The 19,401-nt window shown below is 44.9% G+C and overlaps 1 protein-coding gene across 1 annotated transcript in view; it reads right to left on the bottom strand.

Annotated features, from left to right (window-relative positions):
- Positions 1 to 1,083: 1,083 nt before the first annotated feature.
- Positions 1,084 to 19,401, bottom strand: part of CMTM7 (CKLF like MARVEL transmembrane domain containing 7) — an 80,138-nt gene continuing 61,820 nt past the window's right edge. The window contains exons 4-5 of the mRNA XM_029589411.1: positions 14,892 to 14,973; positions 1,084 to 2,384 (exon numbers count right to left, since the gene is read on the bottom strand). Of these exons, the coding sequence (XP_029445271.1) occupies positions 2,371 to 2,384; positions 14,892 to 14,973 (96 nt within the window). The 3' untranslated portion in view covers positions 1,084 to 2,370. The remainder of the gene's footprint in view (positions 2,385 to 14,891; positions 14,974 to 19,401) is intronic.

Genomic DNA, 19,401 nt, shown 5'->3' on the forward strand with positions numbered 1-19,401 from the left:
CACCGGCTGCGACCCCTCCTTTCTCGGGGATAAGTTGCTTGGCAGGCAGGATACAGCCTGTGAGCCATAATTAGGGGACGTCTGCTCTACTAAGTTTATAGGTTACGGATGAGGTTTTTCTACAGTTTACCTTTGGACATTGCATTGGTTTCTGGAAAGAGGAGTTAAAATAACTTTCTAATTCATTGAGCATTAAGTTTTATATACAAAAATTATATATATTTAATATAGAATTCAATAGGCCCTTGACATTTATTAACACACAACCATGTCATACTTTAATTTTAAATATAGATTTGTTTCTTTGTTGCAGCAAAATGGTTATTTGATTACTATTTTTATTTTTGGATTCTAAGTGACCTAATAAAGCTACCATTGTACAAAAATCACTCAACCTTGAACATGTTATACCTGGTTTATATGTACTATTTAAATCACGTGCATCTGCAATTTGAGAGACCCCCCGCCCCTGCTGAAGCCCACATGCACAAAAATAGCATTGGCAGGATTAAGCTAGTCCAGCTCAGAGTTCTTTGGGCCCATTTTACATTATGGATTTTTCAAGCTGACTCTCGGTTAAAAGTGTTTTAAGACTTGGAGCAAGTATCTGTTGTAATTGTTTGCAATTAGAAATCTGGTCTCTCCCACGGACAGCACCCCTTCTCCTCCAGTATATCATCAGCATATTTTTTTTTTTAATACACCTATTCCTACAAGCTAGCTTGTGGATACCAAGTTGGTTTAGTAGGATCGCCACAACTGAGTGCTGCAGCATGTATATATCCAGGAGAGTGCTATTTGTACTCAGGGTTGTAGGCGGAGTGGCATCTCATCCTGTATGCTCCCATTATATTTTTTCAGGTCGCGACATATTTCTTTGCTCAAAACCATCTGCTTATGGAGCGATTCAGGGATTTTCTGATGTTCATCCTCAAGAGGCCAAAAAGATTTCCTGTGAATCATCTATATGAAAATGATGTGAATCGGCAACACGGCGTTTGTTACTAAAGTATAAGCAGTTTAAAATTTTAGGCAGGTACTGGATGCCTTGTATCAAAAAAATATTGACACTTGATATATGTGGATTTTTAATTAAATAATTTTACCGAAAAGTGAGACCTTTGCATTTTGATCAAAATATGATAGGAGGAAGGTTTTAAGAAAACAGAATTTTGTGCTTCAGCTGTCTTTATTTACTTTACACGTCTTCCTACTTGCCAGATACTTCAAGTCAATTTTTTTTAAAAAGAGCAAATGTATAACAAAAAAAAAAATATATAAAATATATAAAACAGCAAATAAAAACACAGATAAACGAATTGATGGAACGAATGAAAGATATCTGCAGAGTTTAGTGAAAAACAGAAAGTTCTGAAGTTGATCCCACCGGCTTTTACATCTTGAGAGAAGAATGCAATTTCTTTGGCAAAAGCACATCATAGGCAGGGCAGCAATCTTAAATACTACCATGTCCAGCTAGTACTGGTGCTATACTGTATAAGGAAACCATTAAAGTGACACACTGTGTCGATTACCTTTCATTCACAGTGAAACTTGTAAACCACAACACATTAGTTCTTGTCTGTTCCTTTCACCCTACAAGCACACGCATGGTTGCCTGTCTCAGTAAAAAGGTTATATTTTAACTTCTGGTCTCTATCAACCTAATCTACAGCATATGATTAAGAGATCCAGAAGAAGAATATGACATTTATCTGACCTACTCAAATAGCTTTTCTACAGTAATGGATTTTCAGGTTGACCTGAGTGCACTTGATTAAGATACGCAGTTAGGTAAAACTGCAGCAAGGGAAATTCTTGCTCTACTGGAAAACAAAAAACGTGTACAGATATTAAAGATACCAGGGATTACAAAAGTGTATTCAAAGTTTCTTGTTTTTGTTTAAAGCCATTTTTCCCCCGATACTGGTTAGGAGACGTTCCAAGGCAGTGAGTGGAGAAAAGTATCAGCAAATTTTCCCAGGCATTTCTGGTGCTGGAGAGGAGATCAGCTCTCAAAAGGATTAAGGCGATTTTCCAACCAACACAGTCTCCATTTCCACAAAAAAAAAAAAAAAAAGTCTCTTCTGCATATTCATGAACTTTATTAAAATCTCTCTGAATGTGAGATGTCAGTCTGGTTGAAGGCAGTTGGAGAATACGAAACGTCAATGCTCTGTAAATGTTCAAGTCGGCTGGCACGCAGAGCTGTGTTCAAGACGTCTAGCATCTGTTTGAACGTGTACAAATCTGACCTCTCAGTGCCCATTGTGCAGTAACTGCTCAGGCTTGCAATGAATGTCTCTGAAATACATTCTGTTCTTCTCTTTATCAGTTTTAAGACATCCTCCTCTTCAAACGATAACATGATCATGCGGTGGCACCTTTGAAAAGAAGCCAGTGTTAATTTTGCTCATGGAAAGCCAAAACCTCAGTCACAGCAGGGGAACAGAAAATAAATATAGCTGTATCTTTGTGACTAAGTCTTTCCTAACCGTTTCTGAAACTTGCACATAGATAGCCCATCACAAGTGATTTTCTCTCTAGACCAGCCTCTCTCAAGTAGGTCCTGGAGCACCTCCCAGCCAGTTTAAGTTTCAGAATTTCCACACTTCATATATGAGATAGATTTGCATCCAATAGAGGCAATGCATGATCTTTCTAGATAAAGGGTTCCCAACTATGGACACAAGACTGTAAATAGATCCAACTTTCTGGGTAGTCCAAATATACAGATGTATGCAAAGATACGTGATAAACAGTCATTGCAGGCATCTTGAAAACTAGGCTTGTTTGTGGCCCTTGAGGACCAGCGCTCACCATCTTAGACCAATGCAAATTCCGTTTTCCTATTTTCCCCCCAGGAAACTTCTAGCATGCTTTTTATATTCCAGCACTAACTATTCCCCACACTTCTCAATGAATCTTGCACCAACCAGTTTAAGATTCAAAACAGAGTCTGTCCTGCAGCAGCTGGTTATCCATCAGGACCAGAGGCCCTAAAGCTTACAAGTTTACATCTCAATGACCCTATTTTTTGAACCCTGTACATAGCCTTTTCTTATTGTTATTGTTGTTCATCCCCCTCTCCTAACTTATGACACCCCCAGTTGAATTTTCCAACTAAACTTTATAGTATATTTGTTATTTTTTATTTTTGTTGATTGTTCTTTGTAAAGACCATGCCTATTTATACCTTGGTTCAAAGTTACCTATAAACCGACACGATGTGCAAACGGTTGTCGGTATATAAAACCTTTTAAATAAAATAAATAAGTTTCAGAACATTCACTTTTAGCTTCTATTATTTTTATCACCTGTCTTTTTTATATGTCTTCTCTTTTCTACTCTCTTGACCTCCCAGTAGCTGAAAAGGCAGGATTCTGCTTATTTCAAGATTCATTGTAATGTCACTTTTCATCCCACCAGAAGCTTTAGAGATCATAGCAATATTCTGTGCTACTTCCCTGGGGTACATAACAGTAGCATTTCCATAGCACTTCCAATCCCGAATCAGTCCAATGAGCACAGATATAGGTCTAGAATCAAACCCAGATAATCTCTCTCTCTCTCACACACACACACACTTAACCTCCCCCCCACCTCCCTCAGGAAACTTTATTGGTATGATAATTTGTACATGTGCTGTCAAATGTAATATATAAAGAGGTTAAAATAAAAGCAAAAAAACCCAAAGAACATACACAATCATGTTAAAAATAAAAGCAAATTTGCTTACAGTAGATAGCAGGATGAAATAGTCATGCTCAGTGGGCGACATTAGGCGGCAAGGAGGAGAGCATTCTCTCTAAGGTAGTAGAGCTTTGAGTTCTACTGGACATGTGTGAGAGTCCTCGCTCGATTGTAGCTTCCAGAATCTCCTCAGTCTATTTCAAAGCTCAAGAAGTAGCAAGACTGCTGTCCAGGGAAGTGGGCAGGTATCGCATAGCTAATTCATTCTAAGGAAAACACAGTTTACAGTAAGCAAACTTGCTTTTTTCATAAGCAGGGCCATGCTCAGTGGGGAGTCCCAAGCTGAGGGGTGCAGCGCAGCTTTAAGAAATTAGCAACTCAAACTCCACTATAGACTACTTGGAAACTGCCTGCTGCAAGATTGCTCATCCCACAGAATTCTCTGACTGCCAAGGTGTCTAGGCAGTAGTGAGTAGGGATGTGCAGCGGGACGCAATACGTTGCATTCGGGATTCGTATTAGTTGGGGGGCAGATTCATTCCATTCGGCAAGGGCCCCCCCCCCGATACATTTATATGTTGATTCTTATTCGTTTCCCGGCTAAAATTAAACTAACTACAACCCCCCACCCTCCTGACCTCCCCAAGACTTACCAAAACTTCCTGGTGGTCCAGCGGGGAGTCTGGGAGCCATCTCCTGCACTCACACCCTCGGCTGCCGGTATTCAAAATGGCACCGATAGCCTTTGATCTACTATGTCACAGGGGCTACCGGTGCCATTGGTCAGCCCCTGTCACATGGTAGGAGCACAAGATGGCGCCAGCCATCCATTGCTCCTACCATGTGACAGGAGCTGACCACTGGCACCGGTAGCCCCTGTGACATAGTAAGGGCAAAGGCTATCGGCGCCATTTTGATTACTGGCAGCCGACGGCCCGAGTGCAGGAGATCACTCCTGGACCCCCGCTGGACCACCAGGGACTTTTGGCAAGTCTTGGGGGACCCTCCTGACCCCCACAAGACTTGCCAAAAGTCCAGCGGGGGTCCGGGAGTGACCTCCTGCACTCGGAACGTCGGCTGCCAGTATTCAAAATGGCGCCGATAGCCTTTGCCCTCACTATGTCACAGGAGGTTGCTCCTGGACCCCCCGCTGAACCACTAGGGAGTTTTGGTAAGTCTTGGGGGGGGGTCAGAAGAGTGGGGGGTTTGTTTAAATTGGCTCCTTTAGACGGCTGAATAATTCGGTGAAGATTCATTGTATTTGTAGGGAATCGAGATACATTTCGCTTCCCCACGAATACAATTAATATGGCCCTAAATGTTGCGGATTACCAATTCGTAGGGAACAAATGCACACCCCTAGTAGTGAGATGTGAAGGTATGCACCAATGACCCAGCTACAGCTCTGCAGATTTCTTCTATGGGTACATCCTTGACATGTGCTATGGATGAAGCAGCTGCTTGCACCTGATGGGCTTTAAGTGTATTAGCGAGTTCAATCTCCCTTGCTGAGTTGCAGTATTATATACAGGATGTAATCCAATTTGATAGAGTCTAATCTGAGACAGTTATGCCCAATCTATTGGGGTCATACGATATGAGCAGTTGAGATGCTTTCCTGTGGCTTTGCATCCTGCAGTTGTAGAATGCCAAAGCTCTTTTGTAGTCCAATAGGTGAAGCAATTTTTCCCTCTCGAGTGTATGAGGTTTCAGGTATGTCACCGGAAGTATAATTGATTAGTCGATATGAAAAGCTGGCACTGCTTTTGGTAGAAATTTAGGGTTCTTTCTGGAGCACCACCTTGTCATGGAAAAATTACAGGTAAGGAGAACAGTGAACTATGGCGTGCAGTTCACCAACTCTTCTAAGTAGAGGTGACAGCCACTAGGAAGAGCACCTTCCAAGTCAAAAATTTCAGTGGCGCAGTCGAAAGGAGATTTCATTAAAGTAAGAACTATATTGATATCCCAGGAAATGAGAGGTTTCTGCACTGGCGGATGGAGATGCAGGAGCCCTTTCATGAATTTGGATATTAGAAGAAGATGCATGGAAATTGGGGCTCTGTTCTCCTGAGAATGGTAGGCCATGATGGTGCTTAGGTGAACTTGTGCTGACATGGTCGCTAATCCTGCATGGGAAAGGTGGTGAAGAACAGTAAATGTCTAGGCTCGCAAGTGAAGGGGCTGAGTTTATGTGCAGTAAACCAACATGAGTAACAATTCCACTTAAAGGAGGAACTACATTTTGTGAATGTTTCCTTGCAGAAAGCAAGATGTTTTGCATAAGCTCTGACAGGGCTCATTGAGCTAGTACTGAGCGTTCAACATCCAAGCAGCGAGGTTCAGTGATTCCTACTGCACCTGATGCAACAATCTCCCTTCTTGGGTCAGGAGGGTTGGATTGTCCCCAGAGAAACTGGACGGTCCACTGAGAAGTGTATGAAATACACACATCACAATTGGCTCAGCCAGGCTAGTGTGATCAGGATCATCTGGCTCAGTTCTGTATGCATTTTTGAATAGTATTCAATATTAGTGGGAGGGGGAAGAAAAGCATACGAGGCCTCCTTGTTTATGGAAGTAGGAAGGCTTCTAGAGCTTCTTGTAGGAGACTTGGATGGAGGGAGCAAAATCAATTTAACTTCCTGTTTTGTTCTGTGGCAATGAGCTCAATCCATGGATGCCCTCCCCACTGATGAAATAGGTGGGGGGGAGGGGGCAGAATATCCTGCTGAATTTGTCCACCTCTTTTCGCAATACTTGGTAAGCATGTGACCTGTAAGGAGGCCCAATTCTATTCTGCTCCTTTCCAGATGTGAAGGGCTTCCCGGCAGAGGAGCTATGAACCCGTGCCTCCGTTGATGTAAAAAGATGGCGACTTGGTTATCCATGTGAATCATTATGTTCTTCCCTCAAAAAATGGGATGGAATGCTGCGAGAGTGTGTCACATCACTGAGTTCTAATAGGTTGATACGTAAACTCTCTTCCCTGACTGACCAAAATCCTTGTGTCTTGTATTGGTTTATGTGGGCTCCCCAACCAATGTCGGAGGCATCCATTAAAATGACTTGGTGTGGGGTTGGTTGCAGGGAGGCATCAATCTCCAATACCCGAGGTTGTAACCACCAGTGTATTTGTCACATGCCCTTTGTAATTTGAATCCTGGAGGAGAGAGGTTGAAGCATTTGGTTCCATTAGTTTCTGAGTCCCCACTGTAAATGGGGCATGTGTGGGGTTCGACATGAATTGCTGTTGCTAAATGACCCAAGAGTACTAATATGCAGCAAGCAGCTATGAAGCCTGCAACAGAAGTGCATTGGCCATTGATTTGAGTTTTGCTACCCTGTTGAGGGGAAGAAAAGCCCTTATCAGAATGGAATCCATCTGCGCTCCTCTGAACTGGAGATGCTGTGCTGGTTGTAGCATGGATTTCTCATAGCTGGTGAGGAAGTCCTGGGATACCAGGTACCGAACGGTCATCTGGGTATCTGAGAGAAGTGCATTTCTGTTTGGTGCCATGATCAACCAGTCATTCAAAGGAGGGAATATCCATATTCCCTGGAGTTGTAAGTGTGCAATAGCCACTCCATGGCATTTCGTGAAGGCTCTGGGAGGCCGACGAGAGTCCAAATGGAAGAACTTTGTATTGATAGTGTTCCTCCCTCACCTTGAAACAAAGATAGCGCAAGCAAGAAGGGTTTATTGGGACATGTGCACAGGCATCTTTGAGATTGAATAAACACATTCAATTGTTCAACTAAATGAATGGAAGGATTATGCTTAGAGAGGTCATCCTTAATTTCTCTTGACAAAGATATAGGTTCAGGTTCTTGATGTCTAAGATGAGCCAAAGATCTCCTGTTTTCTTGGGAAACAAGAAATATTGGAAAGTAAAAACCTTTGTGTAAGAACAGGTCTATTTCCTGAACGATGCTCTGATGCAAGGGTTTCTGAAGCTCTTCTATCAAGACGGGGGAGCTGGAATGGGTCAGTGGGGAGAAGCACCACTTGGAGAATCAGTGAACATTGCAAGGAGCTGAGATGGTAACCTTCCTGGACTATCTTCAACACCCATCAATCTATGTTTATTGGAGTCCAGGCTTATGAATATTGTTTGATTCTGTCCCCTACCTGTGGTTGTGGCTTAGGTGGGCAATTGATCAAAAGCTCTAGGACATTTTTGCAAGTGGATGGTGCTGCGATTTTTGTTGGCACCATTCTGTCTACCCCTGAATTGAGATGACTGTTACAAAGCCAGGAGATGATATGATTGATAGAGTCTTAAGACCTCCTAGGGTAGTATGAACACATACTGCAGATACGAAGGTCTGCCCTTATTTTGGTGTGCTGTAGAAGTAGACAATGATTGAACTGCTATGTTATACTTCTTAATTTAGGAGACAGTTTCTCGAAGTTTCCCTCCAAAGAGGTTTTGTCTCTTAAGCTCAGCAAGGTTTTGGGGACATCTTTGCGTATCAACCACATCATAGGTCTGGCTCCTATAGACGCTGCCAAAGTCCAAGCAATGGTACTGAAAGCTTCATAAACTGATCGCAAAAGATGCTGTAGTGCTTCCTCCAAATCATGCAGTGGTACAGGGGATATCTGTTCTCTAGTCTCCAAGTGAATGTAAGGTTTTAATTTTTGAACTCACTCGCGTATATATATTGCATCATGTAAAACGGGTGGTGTGATTCTGGCTAAAGGCATGATGCCCTGGAATATCTTTTTCCCACATCATCCAGAATTCTGTGATCATTTTCTGGTGGCATGTTGGAATAAAAGATGACAAAAGGTATCGCCAAATCTATTTTGAAAACAGTGCTTCACTTTTCACCACACTAATATTATAGAAACATTTTTATTAGAAAAAGTGTGGTGAAAAGTGAAGCACTGTTTTCAAAATAGATTTTTTTTTTTTTTTTAAATTTATATTTTATTAAGTTGAAAGAAAAACAAACAGTCAAGACCAACATAACAACAAAATGGCAGACCTGTTGTCTTTCAACATTTACAAACATTAGAAACGTCACCCAGAACCTCTTCCCCCCCCCAACCCCCCACCCCCTACCCCCGGATCCCCACCCTCTTCCGTGAGTTCGTAATTAGGAATAGTGAGAAAGACTTATCACAGATTGGACTCCCGTAGCAAGGATAGACTTAGTCTGCCAAGGCCAGAAGAAAAAGAGAGTCATAGTCCCGGTTTAGAGCAAGGCTAATCAGAAACAGTCTTTTCCCAGTCCAGGAACGGTGTCCATGTGGCTTTAAAAGTAGACACAGTGTGATGAATCTCCGCAGTAATTGCCGCCATTCGACACAAGTAATGAACCTTTTGTTGAATACGTGGAAGAGCAGGAATTATCGACTGCTTCCAATGTTGTGCAAGTACCATCCTGGTTGCAATAAATACCTGTTGACACAATGAAGCTTGTGGCTTGGTCAGTTCTTTGTGTGGTAAATTGATTAACATGAATCCAGCATTGTGGAGCTCCGTGACCTGCAAGATATGTTCCACCCAATGAGCCACTTGGGACCACAGAGATTGTACCAAGGGACAGGTCCACCACATATGTAGGTAGTCGCCTTGAGACCCACAATTACGCCAGCACATAGCACTAAGATTAGGGTAACGTTTATGCAAGGTAAGAGGGGTCAGGTACCACCTGGTAACCATTTTAAAACAATTCTCCTGAACATTCGCCGATATAGAGCATTTTTTGACAGTAGTGTATACTTGTAGCCACTCCTCATCCGTAATGACCCTCGCTAGATCCCTCTCCCAGGCCTGCGTGTGAGGAAAAGGCCTCGCATCACCCCCGGATAGAAGAATATATAGCTTGGAAACCATTCCCCGCTTTTTATCAACGGCTGCACAATAGTGTTCCATTAAAGTTTTACCCTGTGCTATGGAGGGAGATACAGGCGCACTATTTAGGAAGTGAGCGATCTGATAGCCGGCTAGGAAGTCCGTAGCAGGCAACTGATACGTACTCTGAAGTTGAGGCCAGGTTAAAGCCGCTCCACCCCCTAGAAAGTGTTCAATCCTGGTAAGACCTCGGATGTACCAATTCCGAAAGGCGGGGGTATTATGCCCAGCTGGGAAGTTAATCAGATGAGAGACATGGGTAGAGTAAAAATATTGGCGTGTTCCTACCACAAGCTTCTTCCACTTAGCCAATAATCTCATGGTGGTAAGTGTGGATGGGGTGAGGAGGTCTGCTTTCAACCACGTGAAACGGGGCTGCCAACACAGGGCCGATAGTGGCATCCCTCCCAAAACGTGGTCAGCAAGCGCTACCCACTGTTTGGCAGTGGACACCCGGTGACCATCCAGGATAACCAAAAGTTGAGCCGCCACATAATACTTTTCTAAATTAGGCATTCCAAGGCCTCCCCGATCCCTAGGCAAGTATAATAGTCGACGAGAAATGCGCGGGGGTCGCTTGCGCCAAATAAAATCGAATAAGATCTTTTGCCAAGACCTCAAGAGAGCGGAGCTGAGATATATAGACAGAGTAATGAACAGGTATAAAAATCTGGGCAAAATATTCATTTTTACAATGGCTACACGCCCCATCCAAGAGTGCCGACCTCTATCCCAAACCTGTAAATCCTTCCTTATTTTCCCTAACAGTGGAATATAGTTGAGATTATAGAGGGCATCGATGTCGGCCCCTAAGTGAACCCCTAAATATTTAATAGAGGTGGTAGCTAAGCGAAACGGATACAGCTGTTGTAGCTCCCTGACTGTGCCGGCATCAACCGATACATTAAGGAGTTCGGACTTATCAAGGTTAATCTTAAAACCAGACACTGCACTAAAGGATTGAATCTCAGTTGTAATGGCCCTCAAAGAGGTGGTGGGGTTGGTAATAGTCATGAGTATGTCGTCCGCAAAAAGCGAGAGTTTCAGGTGTAAATCCCCCAATTGAACACCCGTAATTTGCGTGGAGGTACGCACTCGCTCCGCAAAAGGCTCCAAGAAGAGGGCAAAGAGCAAGGGCGACAACGGACACCCCTGTCTAGTTCCCCGCTGCACTGGGAACGTACCCCCATAACCCCCATTGACCTTTATGCGTGCTGCAGGCAGGTGGTAAAGTACCCTTATCCATTTTATAAACATGGGCCCAAAATGCATTTTCTGCAGGGTAGCGAATAGGAAGTCCCAATGCACAAGGTCAAACGCTTTTTCAGCGTCGATAGCCAATAATAACAACGGGATGTCCTGCTTCCTGGCCCACCACATAATATCAGTAACTTTGCGAACATTATCGGCCGCCATTCTTTGCGGGATAAACCCCACCTGATCCCTGTGCACCAACCCCGGCAAAACTAAGTTAAGACGGGCCGCTAGAACCCGCGCCAGTATCTTGAGATCAAGGTTAATTAGTGAGATTGGGCGGTAGGAACTACAGTGGGTGGGGTCCCTACCAGGCTTGGCCAGCACCGTTATGCCCGCTGTGTTAGTGTGTGGTGGTAAGTGAGCGCCCTCACGCAAGCTATTAAAAAAATTCACTAGAGGAGTGAGAAGGGTTGTACTGCATTTCTTATAGTACGCCCCCGAAAAGCCATCAAGGCCTGGTGCTTTACCGGCCTTTAGGTCCCGAATAGCTGTCTGAACCTCTGCCAAATTAATCGGGTCATCTAAAATGCCCTGTTGATCCACTGTTAGGTCAGGGAGCACCAAAGCCTGAAGGTATTGCTCAACAGACTGATCTTGAATGGTGTCATCCCTTTTATAGAGGGTTTCGTAAAATTTAGTAAAACACTCCCTAATCTCTGTATTAGAGGTAACATACTTCCCCTCTGAGTTTTTAATCTGGGCTATGTTATTCTGCAGGGCTCGTTGCTTCAACTGCCGAGCTAGAATGCGCCCTGCTTTATTGGAACCCTCAAAGAATCTCTGGTTTGTGCGTTCCAGAGCATGGGCAACCCACGCAGCATCGAGCAGATTAAGTTCTGTCCGAACAGCCCCCAAATGTCTCAGTGTATCAGCATTCAGGGATAGTGCATGTTGGCGGGCCAGCCGGTGCAGTTGGCCGAGTAGTTCTGCTCTACGGTGTTCCCTTTGCTTTTTCTCCGCTGTAGCTAACGCTATGAGTTTACCGCGGACGACCACCTTAGAGCATTCCCAGAGTGATCCGGCGTCTGACACCGAACCTTCATTCTGGTGAAAGTACTCCCGGAGGTATTCATTAACCAGTTTGCACCGCTCTGCGTCCCCCAAGAGATCCTCTCGCAGTCTCCAGAAGCGCAACCCATTATCTACAGGGGCGAGTGTCATTGTCACCCACACAGGGGCGTGATCTGTCCAGGTAATATCACCAATACCCACATCCAGGACCAGGTTCTGTAACCCCTTATCTACTAAGAAGAAGTCAATCCTCGAATACGAGGTGTGGGGGTGAGAAAAAAAGGTATACACTCTGGAGAAAGGATTGCGAGATCTCCAAATATCTACCAACCCCCATGTAGACAATATAGTAGATAACTCAGATGAGGCAGTCCAGCTTCCGGTTTTCATACGGTGGGAAGTGTCTAGCCGCGCATTGCGCACCAGGTTATGATCACCCCCCCAGATAATCCGCCCTTCAACAAAGGGATACAGCTGGTCAGCGAGGGATCGGAGGAAAGGCCCCTGATCCTTGTTTGGTGCATAAAGATTAATAATCGTATATATATGCTGGGCCAACTTTACCTTTAACAAAATATACCTTCCACCAGGATCTGCAAAATGAGAAATATAGTCATACGTGACGGACCTGGCAATCAAAATACCCACCCCAGCATATTTACTGCCTCGAGTGCTGGCTGCCAGATATACATGAGGGTATCCAGCGAATTGTAATAACCTTTCATGGCGCTTGCGCATATGAGTTTCCTGAATTAGAGCCACCGAAACATTTTGTTGTTGTAAATCTCTCTGCAGGAGTTGTCGCTTTTTGGGAGAATTAAGGCCCTTAACATTAAGGGACCAGACCCTCAGAGCCATTCATAATTTTCCCTTCCCCACCCCCAGGCCAAAACAGCATATGCCCTCCAATCTCTCCAAGACACTGGCACCTGGATTCCAATCAGCAAAGAACATTGTGAACTCATGGAATAAGAACCCACCCTTCCCAATCCCCCCAAACCATTTGTATCCACTCCCTGGATACCTGTAATCTGAGAACGTGATCGCACCATAGAGCAGAAAGCTCATCCGGCTAAGTGATGAACAAAGATTCGCGCACTGCCCAGGCTGGACCTACATTAGGCTAAGAAAAAAGGCATTGGTAACAGAACAAAACCAGCCTGGTAAATGCGCTCTGAGATAAACAACCTGTACTGAGGAAAAATCAGGCAACTCATAATCTTAATACAGTATGCAGTAACCAGCCACTGTGGAGTCATGAGTCAGGCACTGGCTCTCGAGAGTGGTGATCGAGATTAGACTTCTGTCGCGCCAGGCGCTTGTTGTTGCCCACTCTCTGCCATCCCGGTTTGGCATGCATTCGGAATGGCATTTCCTCCGGCCGGCTGGTAGGAAGATCATTAGAGATGTTAGCTTTAGTGAACGCCTCCTTTGCTTCTGCAAGATTCTTGATCCGGTAGGAGACTCCGGCTACAGTAAAGAGAAGCCCAAAGGGAAAAGTCCACTTATAGCGAATCGACTTCCCCTGCAGCACCGATGTTGCAGCTCTCAGCTCGTACCGCTTACGAAGGGTGGAGGCCGCCAGGTCCGCATAAATGCTCACCTTATGGCCTTCCCACACCCACTCTCGCTGTTTCCTGGACTCTAAATAGATTTTGTCCTTCTCCCAGAAGACTTGCATGCAAAGCAGTATGTCCCTAGGTCGGTCTCCTGTGCGGGGTCCCTGCACGCGGTGTGCTCGTTCAATATTATAAGTAAAGGAGGATTGTTCCCCCTCAGAACTGGCAGGGGACGCCGACTGCATGATAAAGCGAAGCAGGCGTGTGGCTACCTCCCTACAGTCAGAAAATGCTGGCGTCTCTGGAATGCCCCGTAGGCGCAAATTATTGCGTCGTGACCTGTTTTCTAGGTCTTCCAGCTTTTCCTCCAAGGTCATGCGCTCCACGCTGCTAGTTTTTAGATGCTCTCCTGTGCACCGCATGAGTTCCTCCTGCCTGTCCATCCGGTTATCCAAATCGTCGACCCGACGACCCAGAGCCGCCAAATCCTCTTTAACATCCGTTATGAGGGTCTGCAGGTCGCGTTTGTGTTGTTTCATATCTGCTCGGAGCTCCACAAACCACTCCCGGAGCTCCGAGCGCGAGGGTAAGTCATCGAGCGTCTGTGGAAGCGCATGGTCGGGCTCAGACGCCATGGCCCCCTCAATGGCCTGCTCCTCCGCTGGTGCGCCGGCCTCAGTCTCCGTTTTTTCATAGGAGAATTGCTTTAAATTAACAGCTTTTCTCTTCCCCGCCATCGCGAAACCTCGGGGGGTCGAGAGCGGCAAAGAGCGAAGTGAAAAAGTTATGAGCGCCGCGTTTTAAGGCAAAAAAGTACAGGGTCGAGCCGGGAGTGTTCGCTTAAGCCGCCATGCTCGCTGGTGACGTCATCACGTCCGTTTTCAAAATAGATTTGGCGATACCTTTTGTGATTTTTGGCATTTTGAGCGAATAGGTTCACAATTATGCTCTTTGTGATCTGTCATAGGAATAAAAGATGAGACATTTTGGCTTTCTTCATGCCTGATTCCAGTATAACAGACTTATGTGGCAGCTGGACTACTCCATATCACAGTGTTGACTTTAATTTGAATTCGAGGCAATTAAAAAAGCTACAATCATGCGGGAACTCCCACACATGTCCAGTAGAGCTCCACCCCGTGCTTCCTGACATCATTCACTGAGCATGGCTAATTCAGCCCTGCTTATCAATGGAAAAAATAAAATTATAGGGTACACAGGATAGAACATATTTTGCTGCTATATCTCCTTTTTCTCCCAGGATTATATGGTTTTTCACCTATGAAAGTCTGATTTTCTGACATACACCCACACAAAAATCAGTTTCACTCCTTCTCTCACTCACACAAATCAACTTCACCTCTCTGTTGGTCAGTCACATATTCCCTTTCGACGTAAAGAATGCCTTTGGAGATTGTATGCGCTCCGAGCAGCACATCTTTCCGCTCTTTTTTTTTACCTTCTCTGCAGCGCATTAATGTTTGTAGTTAGGTTTGCTACATACCTGTTGTCTGAGTAATACAGGAGATCTTGTAAGACAGCCACATGCTCAAAACACAAAGGAATGTAGCTAAAAATCCAAAGCTCTGCAAACATATGGAGAGGATTAATTAAAAGAAAAATAAATATTTTCAGCCATGAAATATGCATCCAAAAATCATTAGTTTTACACATATATTCAAGACAAGCAGCCCCAGAATTTAAAAAAAAGTCATTTTATATTAATGTCTTCTGGCATTTTTACTGCAACCAGGATAAACCAATCAATCAATACATAACACACAGAATACTGGACATATCAAGTTCCCATCAGAGGCCAGCTTACTGGGTCAGCAGCAGTGCAGGCGGGACTCCTGCCTTCAAACCCAGGCCCAGCTTCTGTTGTTGGGCCTACTGCAAAGGTCGCAGTCTTAGCCCCCAACCAACTGAAAAGCAACAGCCACCGAATGGCTCAAGAGTGAATCTGGACTGAGTTTTGAAGGGAGCCACAGCTCATGCCTCCAAGCTACAAAACAATCACTGCTAAGGTTGCCAACTGTAGGGATTTTCTCCAGACAGCACAGAATTTTAAAGTACTGTCTGGAAATTGTCTGCATTTTAACCCTACAGTTGAGCACAGCAACCATTCAATCGCATCACATCTGGCCACCTAATTTGAAGGAACCGTGGTTAAACTCCACAGCCAAGGGTGGCGCTGTACCTCCTGAGAGTTGCCTGCCTGTACTCGACGTCCCCTTTTCTCTGCTGCAATCTCGGCCACCAGCATCTACCTTCCCGCCTGTGTCCCAAATTAAATAATAATTTTTTAAAAAGGCTCAGCGGGGCTGCCGGCCTTCATCTCACACCCACAAATCAACAAAAGGCTTTGTGGGGGCCGCTGACATCTTCCCTCCCACCTGCAGCGAAACAAGAGAAAGCCCTGTGAGGTCACCGGTGCTTCACCTCCAGCCTGCGATGAAAAATAGAAAAAAAGGTCCCGCACCGACATCTCACCTCCCGCCCACGGCGAAACCAGAGAAAGCCCGGTTGACCGTATCACCTCTTCCCATCCATGGTACAAGTTTAAAAAATTAAAATTAAAAAGCTCAGTGGGACTGCCGGCACCATCTCATACCCATGGATCAATAACTAAAGGCCCCGTGGAGCCACTGAAACCTTCCCTCCTGCAGCGAAAAAAAGAAGAGACCCCGTGAGACTGCTAATTCCTCAATTCTCAAAGAAGTAGGACCACCAATACTTCTTCCTCCTGAAGTGCAATAAGGTGACTGGCACCTCCCCTCCCGCTGTAGGAAAAGAAGAGACCCAAGCGGGCCTATATGTGTTGAAGCAGAACGCCAAACTATATGAGAGCCTAGCCTATGTATGTGTGTGGGAGAGACAGTGAGTGAGAGGAGGTGAAAAGGCCTGTGTACGTGTGGGAGAAAGAATGCCAATGAGTGTGAGAGTCAGAGCCTGTGTGTGTGTGGGGAGAACTTGTGAATGTGAGAGCCTGTGTGTGTGGGAGAAGGAGAGAGTGCCTCTCGATGTGAGAGAACTCCTGTGTGTGGATGTATGGGGAGCAGAGAACGCCAGTGTGAGAGCTGAAAAGGGTGGGGGAGAAGAACCCATGAGTATGAGAGAGCCTATGTATATATGGTGGGGGAGAGAGCCAGAATGTGTTAGAAAACCTGTGTATGTGAGCAAGAGAGCACCAGTGAGTATTCATGAGGGAGAGGGAACCTGTTTGCGTGTGATGAGAGCTTTGGGGGGTGGTGGAGAGAGAACATGTGTATGTGAGGGAGAGAGTGCCAGCAAGTGTGTGAGAGCCTATATGTGTGTAAGGGAGAGAGCCAATGAGTGTGTGGGGAAAACATTTTTGCATGTGTGAGAGTGAGCATATAAAAGAGAAGGCTTGTGAGTGTGTGAGAACCTATATCTTTGTATGAATGTGTTTGTGAGAGAAAGAATGAACGTATGTGATAAGGAGTGCTTTTATAAGAGAAAGTGCGAATAGAAGTGTGCATGCTGCCTCCCCTCCAGTAATCCAGGACAATCTAAGGTGACTGGAAATCAAAGGTTCCCAGGTATGGACAGCGGAGGATATTTTTTCTCTCTATTTGTTTGAATTTTTGGACTTTATCTGAAGTGTCTATTTTGAAATATTGGTGGTTGGTAAATTTAAAAAATTTTTAATTTGAGTTAGTTATTGGATGTTATCCTATTCATCAGCTCTTCTGAAATGTTTATGAATCATTTTAAAATATGGTTTCACTATTAAGATGTTTCATTGTTTTTTGAGGAATGGGGGATGTTTCTGTTTTTCCATTCTTGCATTATATACTAGGGATATGAATCGTATTTTAAAACGAGTCGGGGGACCCGTGGAAAACTGTTTTCCAACGAGTTTTTTTTCCTTGGCAATTTTTGCCGGAACCCCCCCCCAAAACCCCCCCCCCAAACCCTTCAAATTTAGTTAATTACAAAGCCCCCCTCCCGACCGCCCCCAAAACTTGCCTAAAGTCCCTGGTGGTCCAGCAGGGGTCCCGGGAGCGATCTCCCACTCGCGGGCCATCAGCTGCCAGTAAACAAAATGGCACAGGTGGCCCTTTGCCCTTACCATGTGACAGGGGCTACTGGTGTCATTGGTCGGCCCCTGTCACACGGTAGGAGCAATGGACGGCCCCGCTGGACAACCAGGGACTTTAGGCAAGTTTTGGGGGGCGAGGGTTGTAATTAACTAAATTTGAAGGGTTGGGGTTTTTTGTTTTTTTTAAATAAATGTGCCCCTCCCCACCGCGCTAACCCAAACAACGAATTTTCCCCGAAGTTCAAGGAAAATCCGTCTTGGGATTTGGGTCCTCCAACCCATGCCGAATTGGGACTATTTTTTTTTTAATTTTCCAATTCAGCAAAACAATTGCACATCCCTATTATATACAGAATTTGGCTTGTAGCAGTTTCCAGCTGCATGTTTCTATTTATACTTTATGGTCACTTTTTTTTTCTGTATTTTGTGAGAATCTATCTGCATTTTACATGTGTGACCAAGGATAGGGTATTCTGCAAACTTGTTTCTGTGTAGGGATCTCTAACAGCCTTGCTTGTTCTGTTTTCCTAATAAGTGTTTTAAGGCCTAGGGTAATATTTGTAGTGTTGTCTTTTCTTAGATAGGGTTTTTACTGTTTGTATGCTGGCAGTTAGTGTTTTGGTTTGGGAGGTTTACTATATTGTAATTGTAATGGAGAAATTACTTACCTGACAATTTTGTTTTCCTTAGTGTAGACAGGTGAACTCAGGTCCAATGGGTTATATGCTCCCCTGCTAGCAGATGGAGACAGTCAGATTTCAAAGCTGACATCACCCTAGATATATCCCTGCAGTGACCTCAGCCCTTCAAAAGCCATTGTGGACATACTATTGAAAAACCTTGATTAAAACGGCTAACTGTACTCAACCAAACAAACGTTGAATCCCAGCAAGATTATAGATGCCCTGATCTAGGGATTGGGAGAATGTTTACCCATAATCTCTTAGCATCTATATTCATTTCTCGGGTGATTCCTTGGCATCATTCTTGGGCAGTCGTAGGCAGGATGCCGAGTCCATCTGTCTACACTAAGGAAAATGAAATTATCAGGTGAGTAGTTTCTCCATTATCTAGTGTGTAGCCAGATGGACCTCAGGACCAATGGGATGTACAAAGGCTACTCCCGATCTGGCGGGAGCTGTCTGCGGTCCAGTTATCACCACCCTTGCAAAGGCTATGTCTTCTTGGGCCTGAACGTCCAGGAAATACTGGAGAAGGTGTGTAAGGAGGACCACATCGTCGCTCGGTAGATGTCAGGAGACAGCAGTCTAGCTTCCGCCCAGGAGACTGCCTGAGCCCTAGTGGAATGAGCTTTAACCTGGAAGGGTAATTACTTTCCTGCTTCCACACAGGCTCCCGTGACCAGCACCTTGATCCAGCAAGCTATGGTAGCCTGTGACGCTGGTTTGCCCTGCCTCCTTCCACCGTGAAGAACAAATAAGCTGTCCATCTTGCGGACCGGTTCTGAAACTTCCAGATACCGCACCAAAAGCCTACTGACATTTAAATGGCGGAGGAGTCTGTATTCTTCTGTGTCATTGTGCCTATCTAGGGATGGCAACGAAATGGACTGATTCAAATGAAACTCTGGACTACTTTGGGCAAGAAGGATGGAATGGTATGAAGTTGTAATGCTCCTGGAGCTACCCGGAGGAACGGTTTCCGACATGACAATGCCTGTAGTTCAGAGATGCGACGAGCTGAGCAAATAGCCACCAGAAACATAGTTTTCAAGGTTAACAAGCGCAAGGAAAGACTGTGCAGTGGCTGAAAGAATGGCCCTGCCAAAAACTCCAATACCTGATTACGATTCCACAAGGGAACCAGCCACCATAGGGGTGGCCATAGGTGCTTGACCCCTTTCAGAAAAAAGGCCATGTCCAGATGAGCTGACAGGCGGGTTCCATTCACCTCACCCCTGAAACAGAGCCACTACCTGGACCTTCAA

This window comes from Rhinatrema bivittatum, chromosome 2 (genome assembly GCF_901001135.1).
Source record: "Rhinatrema bivittatum chromosome 2, aRhiBiv1.1, whole genome shotgun sequence".
NCBI lineage: Eukaryota > Metazoa > Chordata > Amphibia > Gymnophiona > Rhinatrematidae > Rhinatrema > Rhinatrema bivittatum.